Below are 25,354 nucleotides of genomic sequence, written 5' to 3'. Positions count from 1 at the left end.
TTGGGTAGCTTACAATCCCGTGGTTTGATAATTGAATTCTCCCCCCCCCCCCCCCCCCCAACTCCCTATTTCTCCCCCCCCCCCTCCTTCTCCACTTACATTCCTTCCTCTGGCTTTATAGTTCACAACTCTTCAACTCTTTTGCCTCATACCTGTTTTTTTCCCTATGTGTCCTTTGTCCAACCGTCTGCCTATCACACACTGTATTCACCTGTTACCTGCCACACTCTGTCCTGTCACCTCTCTCTTCCAGCTTTCTCTCCCCCCAATCAATCTGTAGGAGGATCTTGATCCAAAACATCACCCATTCCTTCTCTCCAGAGATGCTGCGTGTCCCACTGAGGTACTCCAACATTGTGTCTAACTCTGTTCATTTGTTCCATTTAAGAAGAGTGGCCCCAGTAATGACAAAAGCCAATGGCCTAAACGAATCTAATCACCAATTCAGCTTGTGCTTCCAATTTCTTTACAGAAGCAAATATATTTGGTTGCTGCTGTGAGTTATCTATTGATTTTATTTTTAATCCCTCATTACCTGCTGTAATCTCATTGTTCCATACTGGGAAGTGACTGTTAACTTTCATCTGTGGCAATAAATGAAGACTTTATCCAATTACCCTGACGGACATAAAAGATCACATGGCACTAACAGAGAATGAATCGGAGAGTTCTTCCTGTGTCCGAGCTGAACCAAATTTACTAAAACAGATTAATCTCATCGCAGTATGAGATATCTTGTATAAAAGTTAATTTCCTTGCTTTAAACTGATTAGCACATTTTACTGGTTTACATAATTGGCTGATGAACTTTGGAATGTCCTATATTTGTGAAAGATGATGTGCTAGTCCCTGCTCATCACTGTTAAGGTGAGAGTTGTAATAATTCTGCACTGGAGACATACCTGACATGCCCAGCACTTTTAAAACCATATTGGGTTTAGGTGAATAAAATTCATACAGGGGAAGAAGTAACGGAATAGTCCACCAAAGGATTTACATGCAGATTTTGTGCTGTTTTTATCTGAAATCCCGGCTTAACGAAGATTAGATTGTGATACAGACCAGCTTGTTTTGATCGTGGACATATAATCTCTTCATCCCACATGTGGATAATCTGAAGCCCTTCTAATTTTACTTGAACATAGGCCTCATCAGTCCCCTTTACTTTCACCCTTATTTACCTGCCTGAAATCATTCTTACATTGAACAATTTATCCTTTAAATCCAGTCTCTTTCTCCGTCCAATGTTTAGCTATCAGAGCTCACATCAGCCTAAGAAACTTCTTCCTCTTAGTGGGATTCGTGGAACAGTCGGTTTCAATACTTCTGAGGCCTGCTGCCTCAATTATTTCTCTCGTATGTCGACCAATACTACTCATGTTGTTTCCTGCTCTTGCACAGAGTGTAAAATGTCACCACACTTGCTGCCAATTTCCACCTTGCTCTTATGTTCACTTGGTCCTTCTCTGACCCTTCCCTTTCTGGATTTCTCTCCCTCCATCTTAGCAACAAACATCCATTGGAAGCCCAGAGACTCTCACAGCTATCCTGTCAATATCTCCTCCCACATAACCTGTTGTCATGATTCCATCACATTCTACCAGTTCCTCCATTTCTGTCACATCCCTTCTGATAACAGCACCCTACATACCTGAGCATCTGAAATGACATGGCTTTTTCTTAATTCTCTGTCTTTTACAAATTTATCACAGTCAAGGTATATTCATCACTGCCCCAAATACAAACAGTTAGAATGTGAATTATCTCCATAATCTATTTATGGCATGGTGGATAATGTTATTAACATACTGTCATGTTGGAAAGGGATTAGCCCTCCATTTCTGGCCTGGTAAATGCAGTTGGGCAGGAACCACAGGCAATTGCCCTAGATCCAGCTCAAAATGGCATTGTGTCTTGTTCCATCAATGCATCCTTATGTGGACTGAAGTTAGTGATGTGAGACATCCTCTAAACTGTCTCATATGTTCTATATCCACATATGCACAATTGGCTGCATAACAATTTAGTAACACCTAGTTGCAACATGACTAATGAAAGCTGAGTAAACTGTTCATGAGGGCGTTACTGAAATTGGTATTGGAGGTGGAAAGGCGAGGTTAATGGAACCACAGAATGTTAACCATAATGGTGGGAAATTAAAGTGGTGCAAATGAAGGAGCAGGACTGGGCTGTCACAAACACTAACTACCAACTTTCCAGATGCAATCTTCTACAGGTCCCTACCTGGTGTTATTATGACTAGCATGAGGAGTTCATGGAAATGAGAAAAGGATTCCAATAAGAGCCACATAGTTTAATTGAGCAGAATGTCAGCTTTGTGTGATGTGACCAGACCTATGTTGTGGCCACATTCTGCCTAAAGAGAACAAGAGTGGATGACTGAAAGTTATGAGCATTTACTCTCTAACTGTTTCCTACAAGTTTGCCATTTGTGTTGTTTCTAGTATTAAACCTAACTGCTTTTTTTGTTTCAAATGTTCTCTGAATATTAAGTGCAAACGATTTGGATCATGGTTCAATCTCTGACTATTCCAAATGGTTACTTATTGCACTTGTGTAATACTGGACACTGTTATGATGCAACTGGGCATGAGTCACCATGGTAGATACATCAGCATTCAGCTTTTCTTCCAGTTTGGAAAATGATTGCACCTGAAAGCTAAAGCATATATTGTCATCGTAAACCAATTGCCAAGATCTGGTTAACTACTTCTTGTTGATATGGAGGTTTAAACAGCAATGTGGACTGTATAGAATTTTGATTTGATTAATCTACAATTTCACCGTATCTTCAACATTAACTCCCAAATAACTTTATCTGAGGAGAAACTTTTCGTTGTTGACAGTTCAGTAAAGAAGATCTCCAGATGGATTAACCAGTAATTATTGATCTTAAACTAGCAGGCAGCGGTCAGTCCAATTTGTCTTTGATTTTTTTTTTAAAGCATTTATTGAAGCTGGTCAAACATGTGACCTAGTCCTTTGTGCAATGACCTGGCCAAAAGTCAGCATAATCCATATAAAGTAGGTTGTCCGTTACTAGAAAAATTAGAAAAAGTGAGGAAAAAAGCTGGAAGAGAGGAGGGACTGGAAAAATCAGAGCCAGTAAAAGGTGATCACAGGTGAGGGGGATTTTTGATAGGCATAAAAGGATAAAATGCATTGTGAAGCTTGATGATAGAAAAGTTGGGAATTGTGAAGCTGAAGGAAAAAAAATGTAGATGGAGAGGGTTGGGGGGAAAACTAGGGCAAAGTCAGCCAGGGCTCAGGGAAGAGGAGTTGGGGCAGGGAAGAAAGGGGAGGAAGGGTTTGGGTGAGAGAGATGAGGGGAAAGAGTTTGTAGAAGGGGAAGAGTTTGAAGAAGTAACCTAAAATTGGAGAATTCAATGTTTATACCATAGGGTTGTAAGCTACCTATATGATGTCCTCCAGTTTGCTTGTGGCCTCACTCTGGCAATGGGGAATGCCCAGGTCAGAAAGATTAGTATGAGAATGGGAACTTTGTATCTGCTTAGTTACTCCATCATTTTGTGTCTGTTGAGTTACTCCAGCATTTTGTGTCACCTATCCATTTTCTCCACAGATGCTGCCTGAACTGCTAAGTTACTCCAACATTCCATGTCTTTCTTTGGTATATCAGCATCTGCAATTTATTATTACTATCCTCTGAAGACAGGTGCTGGGTAAATCCTTCAAGAAATGGATGCAGTAGTAATGAAAACTTTGCAATGCACTGAGCAATGCAAAACAAAGACTGTTGTAGATTTCCTCAAAGCGAAATGAGCTAAAATGAATAGCCCAAACACTCCACATAAACATCGCAATGAAAGTGTACCGTGCCGTTTTCCAGAAGCTCCATTTGAGCTGCGAAGTACTTCCAAGTAGTGGAGGTTGAAGCCTATCAAAGAAGGTCAGTGTTGACTGCAGAGTGCAGGTACTGAATATGATGCTGTCTGAAATGGAGATAAAAGCCTGGGCTCAAGCCATGTATCCACCTTATAGAATGAAATGTGCCACATTGTTATGGGTCATAAATGAGGTGAAGATTATTGTTGGAATTCATCAATGTTTATCTTCTTGTGAAAGACTTAGTTGGAAGTTTACAGATGTTGACATCATTAAAACCCCCAATGCAGGTGACATCATTATAGGTGTTTAAGGAATCACTAGTGTGATTGCCAAAGCCCCACATTGTATTGCTATGGTTTTAATTAAAATATCTGCAACCAGATTGGTTATTAGATTGGTTATAATTCTGTTCCACCAGAACATCTGGCCATTATAAATAAACTGAAATGATTTGATAATACATGATATCCTTTTAATAATATGGTTATTCTGTCGGTTTGATGAAAAGGACTAACAGCTTAACAATGTTTTGTATATGTTAAAGTGTAGAGTTTCTTAATGGTTTATTTTTCTTCATCAAAATGATGAAAATTTTTGAATACATATTCAATATCGGTGACAAAGATGTGTAAAATATTTATCAATGACCAAAGGGAACAACTTAAATTTTATTAACAGGTTAACAAAATGCAGTGGAAATCAATTGCATTTTAAAAGTAAATGTATGCAATTTCTTACAAAATATTCTGATGTCTATTGCAATTTGAATGGATAACATGTAAACAAAATAATTAAGGGCTGGGGGTTTGAAATGTTGATTACCCAGAGCAGGAGCAATCTCCGTAGATATTACAGTAACTCGTGCTTTATGAACAAATGTACAACAGGAACTTGTAGAGCATTATTTTGGTAGTTTAGTAAACTGACAATAAACAAGTCATTTTAGTGTCTTCCCTATTAAAATTGAACCCAATTACATTTAAACGTTCATAAGGAGTTTCCAAGTGAAGGTAAAATTAAAGGACAAGGCAAAAACAGAGGATGAGACAAACAGTGCCGATTTTGAATGCCAACCAGCTGTCAACAAAGAACCTTTTTTTTTCAGAGGTCTGGGAACAGGTCATGGGTGCACATTTCCAAGAATAGTTTTGGAATAAGAGGTCACGTTGAAAGCAGAAAATTACAAACACTACAGATGAAAATGTGAAAATTACACAGGTATTGCCAATATTCCAAACAACCCTCATGTTACAACAAAAATAAATTTATGATTTTTTTTTGCATTTTGAACTATGAAACCTATACAATTAAATAGAACAGGCTAATAGTTAATCTGTAAAGTAAATGGGAAACTCACTTTTAAACTATATTATCGCCATCGCGTATGTTTTATTTTGTACTACCGCAGAAAATGCATGAATCTTGATTATAATAAAATCAAGGCGTAAGATCACCCTTTTCTGGCTGGGTTTAGATTACAGCTCCAAAATCTGTGCCAAGTTTGCACAATGCAGTTTTCCTTAAGATATGTGAAAAAGCACCAAGAAACATGATTTATACAATAGAAAGGGATATTAAAGGGATAATATAATTCATGAAGTGCAAAGTATCATAAATCCCCCCAAAATAGCTTCAAATCCATCATTTTGGCTAAAATGGGTTTTGAGTACCTTAATTGTACTGCTATACATGTTTTTGGACCCATTATTCATTGTGTATAGCTTCGCGCAGAAAACGACGCTGCTATAAACTTTTAACAAGAAACGAGTGGCTTGTGTGCACAAGTGGCACTTCAGCACCCATTGATGAAATTCAACTTTCCACTAAATTTTAAAGGGAGGATTAGAAGAATGGACACAGTACAGAGACCACATAATCCATTTTATGTTATCAGAAAACATCATCTACCCCTGATTCACTATAATTATTGAGAGACAATTCCGATCTCTAAGTTGAGAAATATTCAGTTTTAATTGTATATTCATTAGTTCTAATCTAAATTATTTTTATGCTGTCTCGTTTTCAGTACATGCTCTATCTGAATACTTAAGATTCTTTCTGGTCTGTTTTCATTTTAGAGTCACATTTTATATGCAATTCCGTGTAATTCGTCCGCTGTAAATTAGAGATCAACTTATTTTTCTCTGCACCGGGTCGTAAGCCTTGAATATTTCTTGAATATAGTTGAAACAATTGCTCAACGTTTGGAAGTAATGTTACTACTGATGTGCACTGAACATCATATATTTTAACATAAATGTTGGTCTGAATAACTGCACTAATTTGCTCAAGTTGTATCCAAGGTCCGTCGGAGTATTCCATTTAATGGTTTAGCATCAAATCGACTTGCCATGTGTAAAACGCGATAGGTTTCCATTGCATTGGCTTCAGAAATAACAACTGCTGACTTACGGCGTAAGAGGGCGCTGGAGCACAGAGCAGGAACAGGGAAGAGGCTTGGATTTAAGTCTTCATTTAACATTCGGCACAAAACAACTTTTCTGCAATAATTCGTGACGACGTTTAAAACTAAAATGCCGCAGTGACCAACTGTGACTTGATTGCAATTCTCATGGTGGAAGACAATACTGCATTTGCAGTTTTGATGCTAATTTAACACCAACACCAGCTGCAAGAGCTCACTTTTGCTTTACAAGTTATCATTTGTGGCAATAAATATCACACCTGACGCCACGGTTTAATAATTCACATTTATCCACGTCGAGCAATGAAATATTTGACGAGGATCTTTAAAAAAAAACATTTTTTGAGAATGTAACCAAAAACACATGATCCGACTTCACCTCGAACTGAACTTTGATGATATTTTGCAGTTTGAAATATATCAAGATTATGAATAAAAGGAAGGTGCAGATTATGTGTGTGTAAAATAATTTTGTGGCCGTTAAGACAATTATAAAATTAAATCTTCATTGAACTCCTGACAATTTACTGTGAATTGCGCCAAAAGATAGAGCTAGTTGCGTTCCTTTTCCTGTTTTACGCGGTAGTGGCACGTTGCCCATTTTAGATAATCAAATACTAGACATACACCTCGAAATTAAACAATTAAATTAATCGTATTATTCCAAGGTGTCGGGCATATGATCGTATCGTGATTTTCTCTGGGTTTTTCTGAAGTGCGTTGTATAAAAAATATGGAGCTTAACTTGAACCTCATTTCATCACTAGTTCTACTGCCCGGGACATGAAACATGATCGCATAATGGGGAATTATATATTTTATCAATCCTCTATATGAATGAATTAACTAAACCAGACGCCATTTATTGGCAATATTGAATTTTGCAAATCCCTTACTTACCAAGAGAGTCCGTGTGAGCCGCAGTGTGATTTCCATTTGTTCCAACCAGCGGTGCGGATCAGATTCTATTTTTTTCTGTGCGAACCCAGGCTAAGTCCATCTAATAAGGCTTGCGTACAATTAACCTAAATGTGAGGTTCGTATGATCACTGAATTTCTATGATCCTTAATACTATTCATCAATTATGAAACTTTCTATTTGTGTTCCCAAATTCACCATTTGTGAGTGAGGTCCGTAATTGTTGGAATCACACGTTCATTCAAACTCACTGATTACTAAATTAATGATTCCTTGTGTAACACGGCTGTTTGTGATAAATTCAAGTATTTCTTGTAACAAGTTTCGTAAATATAAATGCTTATCAATGTTTAATGATTATTAAAAGTTTTGCAAAATGGTTTTCGGGATAGTCAGTGAATTATTTCCATTTATTTTCTTTGACGACTGATTTGTAATTATAATTTTGTTTATAAACCGCCTTCCTGAATGCTTATTTGGAACATCAGAAGGTGTCAGATATACCGGCAGGAATAAGTCTCTTCAATTAACGTAAATATTTTCTTGCCAAGTTTTTAGGAATCGGCATTTAATCCCTGTTTTTTTTTTTTTAATTTACGGTTTTCACTTTGGATTTTTTTAATATACTAGTTTATCGTAGCTTATTTTCCTTATTGCAAAGAGTAAAGCAAGCTTCAAATCTTTTGAGATGACGGCGAAATAGCCAATATTATTCCGGTTAAATGGAGCAAGGGCTACATAACTGCAAAACATTAGTGTTTCGGCGATATGCATTTGGTGAGTTTTTCACTATGTACAACAGATGTCATATTTAAAGAATTTGTATAGTTAGGGTTGCAAAATTAGTTTATAACCGGTCAGATAAAGAGGAAGAGAGAATGTAATGGGGTTTTTTATGATAAATGTTAAAGCAGGGTGTTGTAAACATCCAAATGCTATCAAAGCTCTTGTTCAAAATGTGACACGTTTTTCAGTAATGATGGGAATAATCTGCGGTCTGACGGAGACAAAATCAAAGACAATATTGTGATTTTACACAACCACGGTGACGAATCTGTGTGCTAATGCACGCGGTAGTAATCCCAAATATAGAAACCCCGAATTAGTTCAGCTGTGAAAGTTTATTCAGATGTTAGGCATGTTTTATGGTAGACAATCTGCAGCCATCCTAAACACATGGTCCGTTTTTCAATTAAAGTGGTGTTAGGCCACCCAATCAAATTAGCTCACTATTAAAGCCCCACTTTATTAATTCGTTGTATTGTAGTCATATTGTGTTTCACAGTCTGGAAGATTTAAGGAGAAGACTTTCGTATGTTCGTAGTACTTGCAAAATGTTTTGTTTTGACCGATTTACTGGGAATTATTGTCAAGGGCCTTCAAATAGCACAGGTATCTAGCCTTTACTTGATACCAATGCCGATATAATTATGTTAACGCAACAACTAAAAAATACTCAACTTTTTTTTGTTCTCGGAGGTAAAATTTATGAACCTTGCTGTATTCAACTATATTTCATATTTCCTTTTCTGCAATCAGAAGTAGTTTATAGGTTTAACGCCGTCCTTTTAGACATGATGTTTACACAGTTCTAGTAGTAAGAAAGTAAATAGATCACTCTGCCAGAGAGCCGTTTAGTAGGATTAGGTTGCCATAACTACCAGTCTGGCGAGTTGTACAATCTTAATTCATCAATACTCTTTATTACTCTTTGGTCGCTCTTTATCAAATATAGATAGTCATGAAGTCAGTCCAGTGTTCTTTTTTTATGAAAGCCTGCAAAATTTATGCATTTCATAAATTATTGTAATTTATTTTGGTTCATTACTAAAAGTGAGCTTCCTACAACATCTCAGCAATTTTGTATATTCACAGAAATTAAACCTGTTTTTATTTCGTTATTAACTATGGTTTTGATAGCCGCGGCTGCGTTATTTGCACTTCCTGATATTACCACTTGGAGAGAACAGATTTCCAAGGCAATTATTTATATCAATAATAAACCATTGTGCTGTGTCTGTTTTTGTTTGATTAGAGAGTTAATTCAAGATACGTATCCAGTAGTTTGTTTACAAAATAACCTTTATTTCTATCAAATTCAAACACATAACTTTAACTGTCGTACACAAAAAAAGCTAGAACGAACACAGATCAGCGGCAAGCTTCTATATACAGTGCAAGTGTACAAACATTGCGCTACTGACTTGCTGTAGCTTTTGCCTAAATACAATTAAAACGCACCTAACTTCCCGTACGTTTGTTATATACACATTTCCCTTCCTCTACTTGAAGCAGTCGCAAAATAAGCCCCGACTTAAATCTACAATATATTTACTCCGCACCTTGAACGTTGACCGCTGCTCCATTAGAATATCGTATTTTCTACATTTACTTTAATAATTTAGGATTAATTCCGTTGTGTTTAGACATTACACTTAAGAATCTAAGTACATAATAATCAAAGGAACTTCGTGATTATGGCTATGAATTACAATACCAGCGAAATATACTGTTATAACAAAATTGCACGTTAGCACTTTATTGTACAATGTTTATTAATGCTGTTAAATATTTAACTCCTCTCGTACATGTTTTAAAAATAGCAAAACAGGCTTGAGACAATTTCCAACATTCCACCTGTGCTTTGTGGCGCTTTGAAGACGTCGTTGAGTTTTGCAACTTACTGTTTTTCCGGATTATTATTTACAACTGATCCGTAAAGTCCATTAGTATACACTTGATCTTTGTGTAAATTGGACCTATCTCGCATGAGGTCGCTGAAGGCGTAATCCATGGGTGGACGAAAGCCCAATGTTGGGACAAGACCCGTTGTAGAGTAAGGCGTCATGAAAGCAAGTCCCCTACTATGGGCTGAATATGCTAAGCGAAGAGGATTGAGTCCTAGATGTGGCCCAATGGCATAAGTACTGGGATCTGCAGTAAAATGGGCCGCGTTAGGCTGGAGAGGGGAGAAAGCAGACCTGTTGCCCAGATTCCCAATAGCAGGAGGCACGGTCCCAGCTACCAGAGGTCTATGTGATGTAGGTCCTTGAACAGTCTGGTGAGTCCTATCTCTTTGCCAAGTTTCTTCGGATATCTTTTCTTGTTCTCTATTGTTCAGGATCTGTTCAATAGCCTGGACAACGTCCCCTCCGCAACCCTGGAGGACGAGCTCTAGAACGCTTCTTTTGTGTGAAGGGAAGACCCTGGTGAGAATTTCTATGGGAGTCCTTTGACGGGCAGCTGTGGACGGGGTCCCATCTCTCTCGTCCTTGTCCGCCTCTGACCCAGAATCAGAGCCCAGCGGCGTGATTGTCCTTGGACTATCTTCTCCTTCCTTTAGAACTTTACAGATTGGGGAATTAAGGAATGATTCTCCGTCTCCGTTCTCAGACCCAGATCCGTGACGAACATCAGGGGACGAGGTCCCAGGTACACTGCCAGTACCTGACTCGCTGTCACCGGCCATCGGCTTCACCAAGGACTGTTGAGGAGTAACAGCTCTCGGCATTAAACTTTTTTGAAATAACTCATACTTCTGGAGTTTAGATTCTGCAAATCAAGTTTGAAATGTATTAAACCGTTGCTATATGCTGCGATTATTTTTTATTTAAGATTTGCTACATCTAAAGTAACCATCAACGCATTCGCGACCAAGTTCAAAATATGTATTTTACAGGTTGTGGTTTTGATAGGTAACAATTAACCACCGGTAAATGTATTTTTACATTTACATGCCGTTTTGTCAGAATCCCGAAACTAAATATTCCCGCTAATAAATAATCTCATTTTCAAAACTCGAAGTCGCTTCTTAAATTTGAGATTGGGTCTGCTAAGCGCAATGCTTATAATTCAGTAGAAACGACGTTGCTTGGTTGTTGTTTTAATTAGCTACAATGGCATTAGTGAAAAATAAATTCTTCATTTTCAGGGGCGACCTGCGAAAATGGATCAATGGCAACAATGTAAGTTACGCGGAAAATGAAACTTCAGACGCATCAATTGCAGTGAAAATATTTTAAATAAATCCGTTCCCACTTTATGTAAAATAATTACAAATTAGTACTAAATTGCCCTTTATGTGATTACGTTCATGTACTTGGACGTCTGTCGCTATCACTATCACCAAAGCAAACATTAAACCAGCCGTTTTGTCTCGGTCCTTTCATATGAGAATGTACCAAGTTCATATTCTTAAATCTTCTTTTACACAATGTTTGTGCATTGATAATCGTGATAATCTCCAAAATAATTTTATTCTCACTTCGAATTGAATGAGTTGCATTTGGAATCCGAAAACATACATTTTCTTAAGTCGTATCACTTTTCGGCGGAAGGAGAAACGCGCTTTTAATTATGTTCGTTTGAAAGTTTAAATTCCGAAGAGATTAATTGTTTATTAATTATTACATCAAATTAATAACACCTGAGGCCTACGTAACTCCATTGAGTATTAGAGACGAGGCAGGCTGGACAATACCAGCGATAAACTTCTCTTGTAAATACTTCCCGAGCGGCAATTTGTTTTTGCCACGTTTTCATTGCGGGCTTGTAAATCAGATCCTCAAAAACTACCCCGCCGAGTTATTCCAGCTTTTGTGTCTATCCTCAGAAACTAATACTATAAATTATATTAAAACTTAAAGTATCTAAAGATATGTAAACCTAAAATATTTCTGAAATATTACTGTTAAACTCTGACATAAGTACGCCTCTGATTTTGTGATGGATAACTTTTTACAAACACGGATCTTTTTACTTTAAACTGCTAACTTATAGCCTTTAAACTTAACACGTACATCGCTGGCGAAGACTATCGTACGAATTATTATCGTAACTGCGGTCATTTTTTTTAGATCAAAATTTCTAAAAGATTTGTGAAATAAGGTTGTACCTGCGTTACCATCGGAACAGACAGAACCAAACACGTCGTAAGATCGGGATGGCATCATGCCGTTGGCAGCTGCCAGAGCCAATCCTTCCGCCGTCCCGTACAGAAGTTGCAGTTCCCGAGCTTCGTTCTCCTCCTGTGCCTGCTGCCTCCTCAGGGCCACCTGGGCCGCCATCACCCTCTGTCTCTCAGCGATCAGGGTGCACTTGGCACACATGCAATCCTTCCAGCGACAGTAACGCTTGTGGCCCTTCAAAGCTGAGACGACCCCATGGTTCCTGCATCGGGCGCACTTGGGAGTCCTGGGGTACTTCTCGGTGGCGCGCAGTAGCAAAGGCGGAGCACGGAGGAGCGTCCCCGCCACCGACACAGGTATAGCTGTCTGAGTGGCCTGGGCGCTGGACAGGTCCGTACGCAATTCCATTACTCTGGGATCGAAGCTGCTAATTCGAAAAATGATGGCTGACAATTTCACCCTCAAACTACCCGTGAAAGCTCCGTTTGGAAATAGTTGAGATTGCGAGGTATTGATGCGCAGACGGGACAAGGAAGGTGTGTAGGAGCGGTTTGGGAAAGAGTGGGATCAGTGTATGACATTAGCATGAATGCTGGTCGTTGCGGGGTGAATGAGCCCAGTCCTGCGCTCTCTCTGTTGTTGCTCGTTACGTTTTCATTAGAATGAAATTGACAACATGTGGCTCCAGCGATTGGCCGTGTGGCACGCGGTTGAAAGCGCACTTCTGATTGGCCCTGGTTAGTTACCTAGTGTCCACCTGAAAGCTCCAAAATAACAAGGCGAATGTACAACAGCATCCGAGCAGCACCTATGTTATTCTCACTAAACTAAACACCCACTGTGCCTTATTTTGGTGACTGGTGTTTTTGGAGGGGTTAGTTTTTTCACAACACAATGTCCATTAAAAGTGTTTACTTTGCAGACTCTCGTTGTAATAATACGGTGCACAGAGTTAGTCAGACTTTGGACTCTGGGTAAGTTACAGCATACTTTTTATTTCCTCTGCTCTTTTCCAAGACGGGTCGAAATCGGTTGGCTGTCATAATCAGATACGGCATTTGGGTGGACTAATGTACTTGCAACATTTGATCACTGTATTAGGCAAGCCCGTTTTTGTATTTTTCCATTGTCAATCTTTGGCTGTGAACGCGAGAGGCGCTATGTAAAATGTAAAAACATTGTTATATTATATAATGATAGTTTAAAACAAGGGACCTTGTAATCACATGTTCAGTTCACCAGCTTCACACCATAAACACGAACTGCACCGTCCTTAATCACGAATGATAACTTGATTCAAGGTTCAATATTGGGTATCAAATATATGGATCTATATTATCTGCTGTAAATGACTTTAATCAAACTTAAAAACAATGTTGTGCCATGCATAATTGGCTGTTTTATATCTAATATAGCACATTTTTCAACCAAATATAATGAACCAAACGATAATGAAGAGTTGGACCTTTGCCAGTACAAGTCAAAAAATCGTTTTAGTGGAAAACGCTCCAACAGTGTCCCGTCTGGAAGAGCAGAGTGTGTCTGAAAACGGAGGTAACAACATCGCCCCAGAAGTAGGTTCCCGGAAATGGCGGACGGACATTAATACATAACTTCTCACATAATCACATGGTGATTAATGCGCAACTCTATTTTCCCAGTCCCGCCCACATTGTATACTATTGCCTTCATATCTAAAGGCACAGAGGAGCATAAAGAAACTGTTGTTTGTCAATTCCAAGTGATAGACTTAACAGAAATGTAAATGGACCCTGGGATATCGAACCTTCAAATCATGTATTATGCGAACGGTATCGTCAACATGTTTAGTTAAGACCTAAAACTCGAAATGGCTAAATCTGTAATATAGCCAAAATTAAAAAATTGGCAGAGCTTGTATTTGTGCACAATGTTTTAAATGTTCTGTTTGACCACATATTTAAGGTCGACCCCCATCCCTCGACAGATCATTGCGTGTTAGAGCTACTGATTTACTCTCAGAATATTAACATTAAAGATTCGGGTGTGTTTTTTGTCCATAATTGGTGATAATTAAAATTAATTGACCAAACAAGCTAAGCTATCCATCTGATTTAATTAATTGTACCTACATTTAGGGTTCGCAACGGCACATAGTTCATGTTAATATAATTATGAAATAGATTTAAATTACAGGACAAACGAAGAAGAATCAAAAAATAAATAGATAATATTCGGATCGTGCTGGGATGCCATTCCTCAATCTACATAAATCAATCAACTGTCAAACACCTCCTCCTTTGTTAGAACAGCCGGGGTAATTTAACTGGTAATTTTATCCGCTGTTCGCGTTTATTCACTGCAAGGTGCATCGTTTAGCCTGAATTGACTGGTTTATTTAGAGCAAATTTCGCGCCTTGATAACGAATACCCCGTTTCAATTAAGAAAATGAATAGCATTACATGTTTGTGTTGTTATTTAATTCAATAGATATTGACTTCCATTGGGATATGTGAAATCATGCAGTCCTTGGCTGGAATAATATAATGTTGATGATGGTTGGACTCCATTGAATTATGGTAGAATGTGACATTCCAAACATATATATATCAGTTCCCAGAAAGGCTGTTTTGTGTTCGAACTGTACAGATGATCTGTGTGCTGTACGTCATTTAAAAAAAAAAAAGCACAGTGGCCTTAATAATTGGTAACGCTTGAATAAATGGATTCATTAAAACATTAATTGAAGAGAAAATTATGGAAATACACAACCGGACAGTCAGCACCTGTGAAGAGAAAAAGAAGGTTGCAAATAACTTATCACCGAACTTAACCCTTTACCAAACAGGCTCAGGACTACATAAGCTAAACACTTACGTCCATTGAACTAAATGGGTTTTAAGAAATTATTAAAACAATGAAGAGATTAAAGGGTTTTCATTGATCAGTTGAAAATAATTGTTGTAACACAACTCCCGGTTTTGACTTTCATTTCAGTTCAATACTCATTGACTTTGGCGAAAATCAAACAGTCAATTAGTTCAGAGATGAGAGTGTATCCATGTAAATAATCTTTAACCGGAAGTCAGTAACAATGTAAGCGTAGTGCTTTGTTAAAGTTTTCATGTTAAATTTTTTAACTGCATTTATCTGAACATTGTGCTTGTTATAAAATGTAATCATCATTTCACCAAACGGGGAAGTCAAGTCAACGTTACCAAATATTGGCTGAATCGCAAACATACAATTGAATCAGTTTCAACCATTAGGCGACCTGTGGCTATCGGTGAACTATATAATTGTCAGTAGTTATCTATTTCGGTTCTGCATTAGACTGTTTACAGATATAATAGACAGAGAATGATGTATTGACAAACATTACAAAAACGATAATAACACAGGAAGCGCTGGAAAGGTTTCAGGTCGAGGACCCTTCATCAGCATGTAACCCTTCTCCTGAAGGGTCGTCGACCTGAAACGTTAAACTCTGTTTCTCTCCCACAGATGCGACCCGACCTGCTGAATATTGATTCATTTGTAAATCTCCAACAAATGCCTTTTTGTATGTGCCATCAAATATGATAATTCGTTGTTCGCGGTCGTTAAAACTAAAAGCAACCAAATATAAAATCATCAAAATGTACAACTTATTTTCAAACCAATCTTCCTACGGAAAAATAAAACGTGTGTGTGTGTGTATTCATTTCAGAGATGTAACGTTCGTCTAGTTTAACTGAAACGGTATTGACCACTTTTGGTGGTGCCGGTGACCGCAGTTGTAATTGTAAAAAGCAGAAACATAGAAAGGCGCAGTAGCGTCTACATTGAGTCAGGCGTTAGGTTGGAAGTCGGTTTCTTTACAACATTCAAACTTCGTTATCGGTATTTATTGTATCCTGTTTTCTGCTCTTTCTATTATAAACGGTAAATTCGCGTGTTGGTATCTGTTCAACAAAGCATCTACTAAATGTACTCTTTCAAATGCACTGACAGCTCACTGACACATGTACATTGTTTGATTTTAGTCAAATTACGTACTTATCCTTTGAAACGTATTCCTATTCCAGCAAATATTCTCGCTTTAGGCTGTTAATTGGGCAACAAAATTGCCCAATATTCTTGCTTATCCGAGTACTTTTTATCTGGATCTACCCTTGTGTTTATTATCTGTTCTCTCTCTCCTTTTGACAGATGACAGTCCTCATGTACCTGCTAATGTAAGTGGTCTTTAAGGTTTCATTTGTTCCAGGGCTGTTCCATTGACTTTTTCATTGTTTACTGAATGAATCAGTGTAAGTAAATGCCATCTGTTTCCCGCTGGTTTAATCTGCACCTTTAATTACCTAGCCAAGAGTCTAATAGAGATGATATTAAACTGAATCTTTTTGACATTAAAAGTAATTATCTCAGGACGAATCTTAGACGAATGAAAATTACCTCAAGATATCCGATTTTCAAGCTCACTTTCACAGACGTCACTCAAGTAGCTTTACAAAATATTTAAGTTTTAACAGCCGGATATCTCCAAGCAGTTTATGTCAATGGTGTTGATTACAATGTTTCATACGTGTTGAATTAGAACATCGGCCAAATCTACAAAAATAAAAAAAATTAACATTAGGAATTTTACATTTTGTTTCGGTATGGAGGCTCACTTTAAGGCAAGACCCAGGCTAGACATATTGCAACAATTTACGCAAAAGATACAGCATTCTTCCTTGAGTTTGTTTAAGCGCAGTTTATTTTTAAATACATAGTTGGGAAACAAACGATTCATCTCAGCATGAATTAGGGTGATATGTCGTGAATACGAGTTACATAAACAGTTGAAGGATGCGTGTTTATTGTATGCGCGAAAACAAAAGATGAGCAGACACGAATCATGTAACCACGTAAATAATCGGGCAGTATTAACTGCCAACCCTTAAATTAGCTAGTTTTTAAAAGAACCAAGTCGAAAAAAAGTGATTTAATCTTTTGATCAACGTACATTTATTATAGTTTGGATTTAAATTGATGTCAATGTAGCTGAACCGTATTTTCCTTAGAACATTTCATTTTTGAACAAGCTGTTCTGGAACAAATCCAGCAACACTTTCTTAAAACCTAGAGACGATTGTGTTTTCCGGGTTTTTAAATTAGCACAAAGGAAAGATTGACCCAACATATGTAGCAGCGTGTTGCTGACCCTAAGTCCCGAGAGCTGTATTCTCACGGCTCGCTGGCGACTGCTGCCCCACCTGAAGGCAGCCCAGTCCCGCACTGCCATTGAGCTGCTCCCCGGAGCGGGAGCTGAAACAATTAGGTTACTACAAGGTTAGAGTAGCACATATAACATCAGATAAGCTTTGGGAAACCCAACACTTATGCACGCTTCGTCTCCTAACTAAGTGTTCATTAGGTTGTTAACCTCTTTGAGAAGCAAGGGGCATGTGATAATGTCCTCTTCACAAATACAATCTTTCCCTTACGGCTGTTCACCAAACCTAAAAATAACTACAGAATAGAGAATTGGGCTTAGTTCTATCTTTCATTACTTGCATAACTACGAAGGAAATGTTTAATTTAAACATTATATTTCCATTTATGCGATGTTATGTTAACCAACAGGATTACAACGCAAATGTTAATTAGTTGGTTCTATATGGTAATATAAGATCACAGTTTCGTTCTCATTTATGCTACGATGCCATGTTGGGAAAGTGCTGTCTAAAATAGATCTAGAATGGCTTGTATGAGTTAAAGTTTATTTTTTGTTAGCTGCTACATGCATCGATATTCCACCCATGTACGGTTATATGTGCCTATTCATTTTTCTTAATGTTACACCAAGCGTACAAATCAGGGCTGGCTATAGATATGGATTTACGCGAATTTTACCCGCACCCCTCAAATATACATTAAACTGAATATGAGCATACTACGTGCAACGCTTTAGTATCTTATATTGGTTGTCAAGTTTAATTTTGTAATTATTTTATTTACATGTCTTAAAGTACGCTTTCTCACACAACATTGTACGACATCTGACAGAAGGTTGTCAATGTCCAATTCTGTTTAATCGCCTTCAAGGACCGTTGCTGACAGCATGTCGGAGCTCTTCAAGTCAAGCTTCGAAAGTGAATTGCTTTTTAAGCAAACAGCCTCACCTTTAAAGAAATCCGCCAGTTCCGTTTAATAATGCTCTTATTTCTAATTGACGGATTTCCAGGGAAGAGCCCGCAATGAGTAACTCTGACCAGATTCCCACAGCTATTGTGTGGATTTTCGGTTCTTTTAGGACCATTTCTGCCTCTTTCTTTTCCAACCCCTCCGGCGTGGATTAAAGCGTCAGACAATTTTATCTTCGCACCTCTGCGCCGGTTAAAGGCACTTTGAGGTAATGTGAATAGGGGGCTTTAAGAGAAAAAAAAGTTGCATGTTGTTATAACTGCACCACTGATCATTCTGAAAGAAACTACGGCAACTGTAGGAACAAACATCTACAAAGTACTAATTGACCACTTAAAACGGCGCACTAGTACCACATCTCTCGCACACTGGCTTCAAAACTCTTCACAAAGGAGATGCGTTGGTTTAAGGGGAGACTACCAATAGCACCAGCACGTGTCTTTTTATGCAACTAAAAATAAGATTATTTTAGGGCTATGTTAAAATAGCGTTAGTCTCTGCAACAAAACGGATCCTAACGAGATTCCTTAGAATCTCGATCCGATTATTTAAAGTAGTCAAAATCAATACGCGTCGAATCTCATTAGGAACGGGTGATTAAAATGATATCGTGTTAAATTAATGATTTTCTCTCGACCTTATGAAAACGATTTTCATTTTTTTGTGCTCCAGGTATTCATTGTAATTAAAATTCAAGCCCCGTCTCATGCATCTGCTTCGTCTTTGCCAAATGAATTGAAGAGGAAAAAAAGATTGCATTTAGATCACAGATGGGTGCAGGTTTTGGAAGAAATCTGAGAAACACCATTGTCCGAAATCAAAACTCAATGTGTTCGCTCAAAGGAGTATTCTTTAGCCTTCGGAGTTGTATTAGACTTGTTTTTTAAACTTGAAGTGTTCCACACAATCACGCGGGCCCTAAATGTCACAACCATTCTGATTCCAAGCGTGGCTGATTCTAAATGTTATAAAAGCTAAAGAAAAAGAGTACAATTATGAAGCAATAATTATGCTACTTAGTTCGCAAGCCAGAGCTTCCAAGGAAGCCGTTCTGTGGAACGCAGATATTCACGATCCCTGCTACCTTTCTATATATAAAAAAAGGTTATTTTGTGTGTGTGTGTGTGTGTGTGTGTGTGTGTGTGTGTATATGTGTGTATATATATATATACATATATATGTGCGTGTGTGTGTGTGTGTGTGTGTGTACACACACACACACACACACACACACACACACACACACACACACACACACACACACATATATAGGGTGGGGGTAGTTCTGCTAGTTGTCTCGTTGTAGTTGCCAAGTAGCTTAACAGTTTTACAGCTCCTGTAGGAATGTCAGAGGTTATGGTAAAGACAAAATAAGACAACAAACTCGAAATTCATTATCTGGAATAAAGCATATTATACTTGGGTAGCTATTAACTCAAACAATGCGGGGTTTTTTTTTTGGGGGGGGGGGGGGGGGGGGGTTAATTAGGCATATAACCGAGGGCATATAAAAACATAAGTGTGGATCACCACAGAATTTCAAAGAAATATGTGTCCCAAGACGTTTGTCAATCTAATAACTCGGTAGAAGATTGCGCGCTTTGATCTGATTTGTACCCAATGCTATTAACTACATTTAGCCGGAGCGTTTGCAAGACGTGTTTGATATTTCAAGATTGAAATTGATATATGGATTCTATAAATCCATTTAAAAGATTCAATTTACCGTATTTTTACTCTATCACAGAGCTGGACAATTATGGTTGTATTTCAACTTTCCTCCATAATTGCTCTACATTTTATTTATTCGGTGTGTATTAAATTCTACTAATATTAACGTGGAAATAAGAATTATAAACTTTCTCTCCATTAAGATGTTGGCTTCCGGCGGGAGCCTAGTAATTGTTAATTTAAAATGAAAAAATGGGGATCGGATACTCTAGCGTGTCGACTTGTCCAGTATTTAATTAAAATGCCAACAATTTCTCGGTAATTAATTAGATAAGGTACAAACAAAGGTAAACACGAGGTACAGTTTTACTGTTAATATTTAACATTTGAAAATAGACTGCAAATATAAATATAACGTTTCTCCACCGTTAGAAAAGCAGGGGCAATTAAATAGTTTATGTTAAAGGCTGTAGAATATGAGCGTTCCTGTCCTAATAAAGTGTTTCATTTGCAATCATTTGAAACTTTGGTTAGAACTTGTCAAATATAAGCAAGCTGACGTTCTGTATGTGCATGTGATATTCGTAGTTGGTTTACACAATGACCAATCGATTTCCCGAAGAAAAACAAGCGAACAATAATGTATAGATATTATTATTTTAACTATAGTATTAGCGTCATGGTTCAATCACCATCACACTTTAGGCCAGACATGTTGCAAATATAAACTTAATAAATTGCCCCTTCGCTTCCATTCGCCAAGGTATGGTAAATTCTAGTTTATCAGCCCTTTCGTGAACCGTTATGAATATTTTCAAAACGTTTAACTGTACAGTGCTGGCTTTTAGTTCAGGAAGACTGAAAGGTTTCCTGTGTTGAAAATTAAAATGTCAAAATGTTCAGAGCGCACAGACCAGCGAAACAATTTGCTACGTGGCAGATGGGTACATTGGTGTTGTTGTTTTAAAGAGGACAACTTTTAATTTCATAAAATTGTCAGTTCATTGAAAAATAATATTCAAGAATCTATACGACATGGAAATTGTTCATCTCTATAACTTCAACTAATATTAAAATTGTATCTATTTAACAAGTCGATTTAAAATAGCGTGCTGGATAATTAACAACGTATTGCTTTCATCATATGACCATCAAAGCTAGATTTATGCAGACTTAAAAAAAAAAGGTTTACTACTCAAATATATAAACTATATCTACGAAAATACAGAGGCGGAATGTGGAGTGATTATGTAACGAACAGACGAGGTGCATCAACCGTGACACTAACAAGAGATTTAAAATTCAGTCAGCCCAACACATTCATCTTGCAGGCCTTTTAAAACAATATTTAAAAGTGATCAATATTTTTAGCAGGTCTTGGTAATAATATGAGAACATTACCCGTAGTTATAATTTATGCAAAATAGAATTTCATTTTTATTAACAAAATCAAATATCACACAACTAAAGTTACATCTTCGAACATAAATATATATAAAAGTTACATATTGTAATTAAAAATAAAAGTAGATAATTTCGCAATAGTTTCTGGCATGTATGTTTATTTGCTCCCGTGGTCTTTCCTTGCTTGATGCCACGTTCAATAAGTAACTGTATTGCCAAGCTGCTTGATTTCCAAAGCTAAGTAGGACAAATTTCCAATTTTCTCCTCGAACAACTCAATTAGTCCCTACTGGCGTGTAATGAAACCTGAGTTAATATGAGTTACCAAACTTAACGCAACGTAGAGACAGATCCATTTGCACAGAGATAAATACCATAGTAAATTACATTTATGTATAAATTTGTTATGAAGCATCGTTCTATAACAAGGAACTTGTTAAATTAATACGCAGCACTGTCAATAATTGTCCTTCCTAACGAATTAATTAATTTAACCCTAAATATACAAAAATAGTTATATCAAGTTAATATTATTTGCGAGACATGAGCGTGACTGTAGGCGATAGCTGAAGCTCAATTAGGCTTTCATTTTCCTTCATGTCGTATACTTTACCAGCGATTTAATGCGCAGCGCATAATTACTGATTTAAAAAAAAACATGCGTGCGTGAAAAAAGCCATGATTTCTTCTTAAACCGAAAAGACCTAGCATCAGACCAGAAATTGCCTGGAGCTACTCGTTAAAACCATGCCATGACTATTTTTGTTAAATCTGTTGCTTGCGTTTATTCACTTGGAAATATTAATTCACGAGTGCGGTTCACAATGCCATTCCAAATTCCAGACTGTGATCTTTAAAGTGTTAAAAGCCTGACAGTCATCAAAGCATATACCCAAGTCTTTAGTTACAACATGTGTACAGATGGCAGGGGTTGCAGAGTTTGATGAGCAAAGATCGTGGCTGTGTAAAGCAGACAATAAACAAAGAACAATAGGTTTCGACCTTTTGATTAAAACTGCATACCTGAAGACAATACAAAAATGAATCTTAATTCCAAGTATCAGTAATGATTCACGGCCTTTCAATTAAACAAAAGTATTCAACTCTTCAATATCCTTCACATGGCACTTCTCAAATGAAAGAGATTTTTCATTGTTTGTATTATATTGACGTGGATTACAACTTTAACTAGAATTCCATTTTGGATCCAGTATTTAAATATTCAGCCGAGATCAAGTCATTTTAATGCTGAGGTAGAACTTTCACCATTCATCTACACAATTCAACAATTCATTTTTATTTCTGTTTACCGTTGCGCTTACCTATCTATAGCTTTAGAAACTCAACTATCAGAATCTGAATCTGAATAGTACTTTATTTGCCAAGTATGTTTTTCAACATACGAGGAATTATAATATAAACTAATTTATATTATAATATTTCAGCTCATCCCTTTTAACTTCCAGACTCCTGCAGAAACAGCACGGGTCTTGGGAAGATGGCACACTTCTCATTTCAGAAGAATCAGATAGACATCCTGCACGTTCCTCTTTGTTCAGACCTAAACAGATTTCAATTGTTTTCATATACATCATGGTTTAAATATTTTTTGATGTTTAATTGTTTCGAATCTCATCAAAAATCTTTAAACTGCCCTGTGACAAATAAATGGGCACAACAGAAGTACTTACGTTCAGCAAAAAACAATGTATTGAAATGGACTTGATCATCAGTAGATTCTGCTGATCAATCTGCTGTTCAGGACACAGTGTGATCCAGCATAGCCATTGGTAAAACCGCTCACAGTCCAGCATAAAAATACTCAAGAGAGCACTAAGTTGTTACATGCAACCCCAAAAATACAACATATGTCATTCTCAAGATTTCTTGAGCCTTTCCCCTCACAGATTGGATTTGTCGTGGAGTTCTGATCTTTCATAGACATGTGGTGTCTCAACAAAGTATCTATCATCCATAAAACATAAAGCAGAAGTTGATGGAATTCTCTTCACTTGCCTGGATGAATGCAGCTCCAGCAACTCTCATGAAACTTAACATAATCCAGGATATAACATCCATTTTAATATCTGATTTACCACCATAAACATGCATTCCCAGTACCACTGGCACACAGAGACTGCGGTATATATTGGCCGCAAATGCATCGCAGTTACTCATTAGGTCACCCCAGCAGCACCTCCCAAACTTCATGCCCTCCATTACAAATGATGAAAAATGAGAGGTACATGGGATTAATACAACCTCAAATTCCTTTCCAAGCTGCACACCATTCTGACTTAGACGAATATGCATGAGAAAGACTGCAGGGGCTGAGGAATGAGGCTCATCCCCCACTCTATTAAGAGCAATTAAATATGGGTAATAAATGTTGGCTATATCTGCAATGTCCAGAAAAAAAATTATTTAAAAAAAATTGTAGTGCCTTGTACAACCACACTATCAACTCAAAATGTATTCTTACCTGCCACAGATACAACACTGGGCAGGGTGACCAATGAATGCTAAAGTATGATATACTGTATTTTGTAGAATTCTTTCCACATCTCAAAGTTGTTGGTAGATATCACAATCACTAGAAAACTTTACACAGGTTAAGTTTATTGTTCTCACCTCTTTAGATAAAAAAAATGTCTTCGATTGGCAGTCTAAAAGCAAGATCTAATCAGCAGAAAAATCCAGTTGCTATCAAATTAACATTATTGCAATTTCTATTAGGAAGAATCTTTAAAAGACATATGCCAAACTTATTATCTCCAAAAAAATGTAATATAAATTAAAATTATGTTTTAGTAGCTCTTTATTTGCCACCTTCCCATGAAAGATAAGAATTGCCTAACATTACTACATAATACTGATTCATCATCAAATGGTACACAATTGTATCAGCCAAAAGTTTAGATGATCACCAATGGAGGATCGTCTAAATATTGCTATTATTGGTTGGTGGGGATTGGGGGTTGATTCCTTTTCAAATCATCAACTGTCCATGGGTACATTCAGTAAACTTTACTTGAGAATTAAATCAATGGCAGAAACCAATTACCATTGGTTTAATTTATTGTGTGACCCGAGTATAGTCATTTGTGGCTAACTCTGAAATCTCAGTTCCGTGGCATGAGGACATTAGACTTGCACATGAGAACTACACTGTACTATTGGAAGCACTACATTACAGAAGTGATTTCTGCAAATGGAAGTAAAATATTTTGGTAATTTTTCAAAGTGGAGGTTTGGTGTATAATCAAAGTTTATTCTTCAGTCATGATCACCAAAACAAACTATTTAATCATTATCACGTGGCTGTTCACGGGAGCTTCCTGTAAACGTTGGTTAACACATTCCCTACATTATAACATTGACTACATTTAAAAATGCCTGTTAATAGCCACACACCACCTAAGGTACTGAACAAGTACAAGACTTTTAACTTTAACTAAAGTAGATCAGGAAAACATAGCCAGATAATACTGTCAAAATGTCTGTATTAAAAGGGAACAATTCTCTTTTATGTAATAGTAGTGGGCAATCTGCATCTTTCATAACATTTGACAAAGCTTACAACATTTATACAGGGTTTTAGAAACCTTTCCCTTTGCCAGCACAAAGTTCCCACCTGCAATACGATCAATCCTCGTCTATGTGAAGAATACACAGGAACACATACCAAATACTTGGCCATACTGAATCTCACCAAACCAGTTCTCTGCTGAACAAACCAGTATGTTGGTTTCATTGCAGGCCCAGAACCATTACCTAAAAGATATCAGAGTTATTCACAATAACTATATTCTGGTCATATAATAAATGAAACCAAGAATTTTGTTCCTGGCAATGTTTTAATTCTCTACCAGAAATTTAATTCTGAGTGTTCCCGTAGGTAGTTGATGATCTGAGAACAAAGTCAACCCCCACCCCCAGCATTAGCATTGATTGGTAATGGTCTAAACTTGTAGGTAGTACAACTGTGCACTATTTGATGATCAATG

General features: G+C 37.3%; 1 protein-coding gene and 2 long non-coding RNA genes across 3 annotated transcripts; 1 reads left to right on the top strand and 2 right to left on the bottom strand.

Moving 5' to 3' along the window:
- Positions 1–7,817: 7,817 nt before the first annotated feature.
- dmrta2 (DMRT-like family A2) lies at positions 7,818–12,754 on the bottom strand. The gene is made up of 2 exons (XM_055641802.1): positions 12,109–12,754; positions 7,818–10,766 (listed from the first exon to the last, which is right to left on the bottom strand). The coding sequence occupies exons 1-2, from the start codon at positions 12,527–12,529 to the stop codon at positions 9,895–9,897; spliced, it is 1,293 nt and encodes a 430-aa protein (XP_055497777.1). The 5' UTR covers positions 12,530–12,754; the 3' UTR covers positions 7,818–9,894.
- Positions 12,755–12,899: 145 nt separating this feature from the next.
- Positions 12,900–14,195, top strand: LOC129700949 (uncharacterized). The gene is made up of 2 exons (XR_008724120.1): positions 12,900–13,095; positions 13,537–14,195. It is a non-coding gene; the product is annotated as an uncharacterized LOC129700949 (long non-coding RNA).
- Positions 14,196–14,780: 585 nt separating this feature from the next.
- On the bottom strand, positions 14,781–25,009 carry LOC129700950 (uncharacterized). Its single transcript, XR_008724121.1, has 3 exons — positions 24,982–25,009; positions 18,251–18,497; positions 14,781–16,694 (listed from the first exon to the last, which is right to left on the bottom strand). It is a non-coding gene; the product is annotated as an uncharacterized LOC129700950 (long non-coding RNA).
- Positions 25,010–25,354: the final 345 nt, after the last annotated feature.

This window comes from Leucoraja erinacea, chromosome 10 (assembly GCF_028641065.1).
Source record: "Leucoraja erinacea ecotype New England chromosome 10, Leri_hhj_1, whole genome shotgun sequence".
NCBI lineage: Eukaryota > Metazoa > Chordata > Chondrichthyes > Rajiformes > Rajidae > Leucoraja > Leucoraja erinaceus.
This window is presented reverse-complemented; position numbering and strand designations above follow the sequence as displayed.

Excerpts from the sequence above, each read along its gene's own strand:
- dmrta2 (XM_055641802.1), bottom strand. The coding sequence starts at position 12,529 with ATGGAATTGCGTACGGACCTGTCCAGCGCCCAGGCCACTCAGACAGCT. Across the intron at positions 10,767-12,108 it reads CTGTTCCGATGGTAACGCAG|AATCTAAACTCCAGAAGTAT; the intron begins GTACAACCTTAT and ends CTTGATTTGCAG.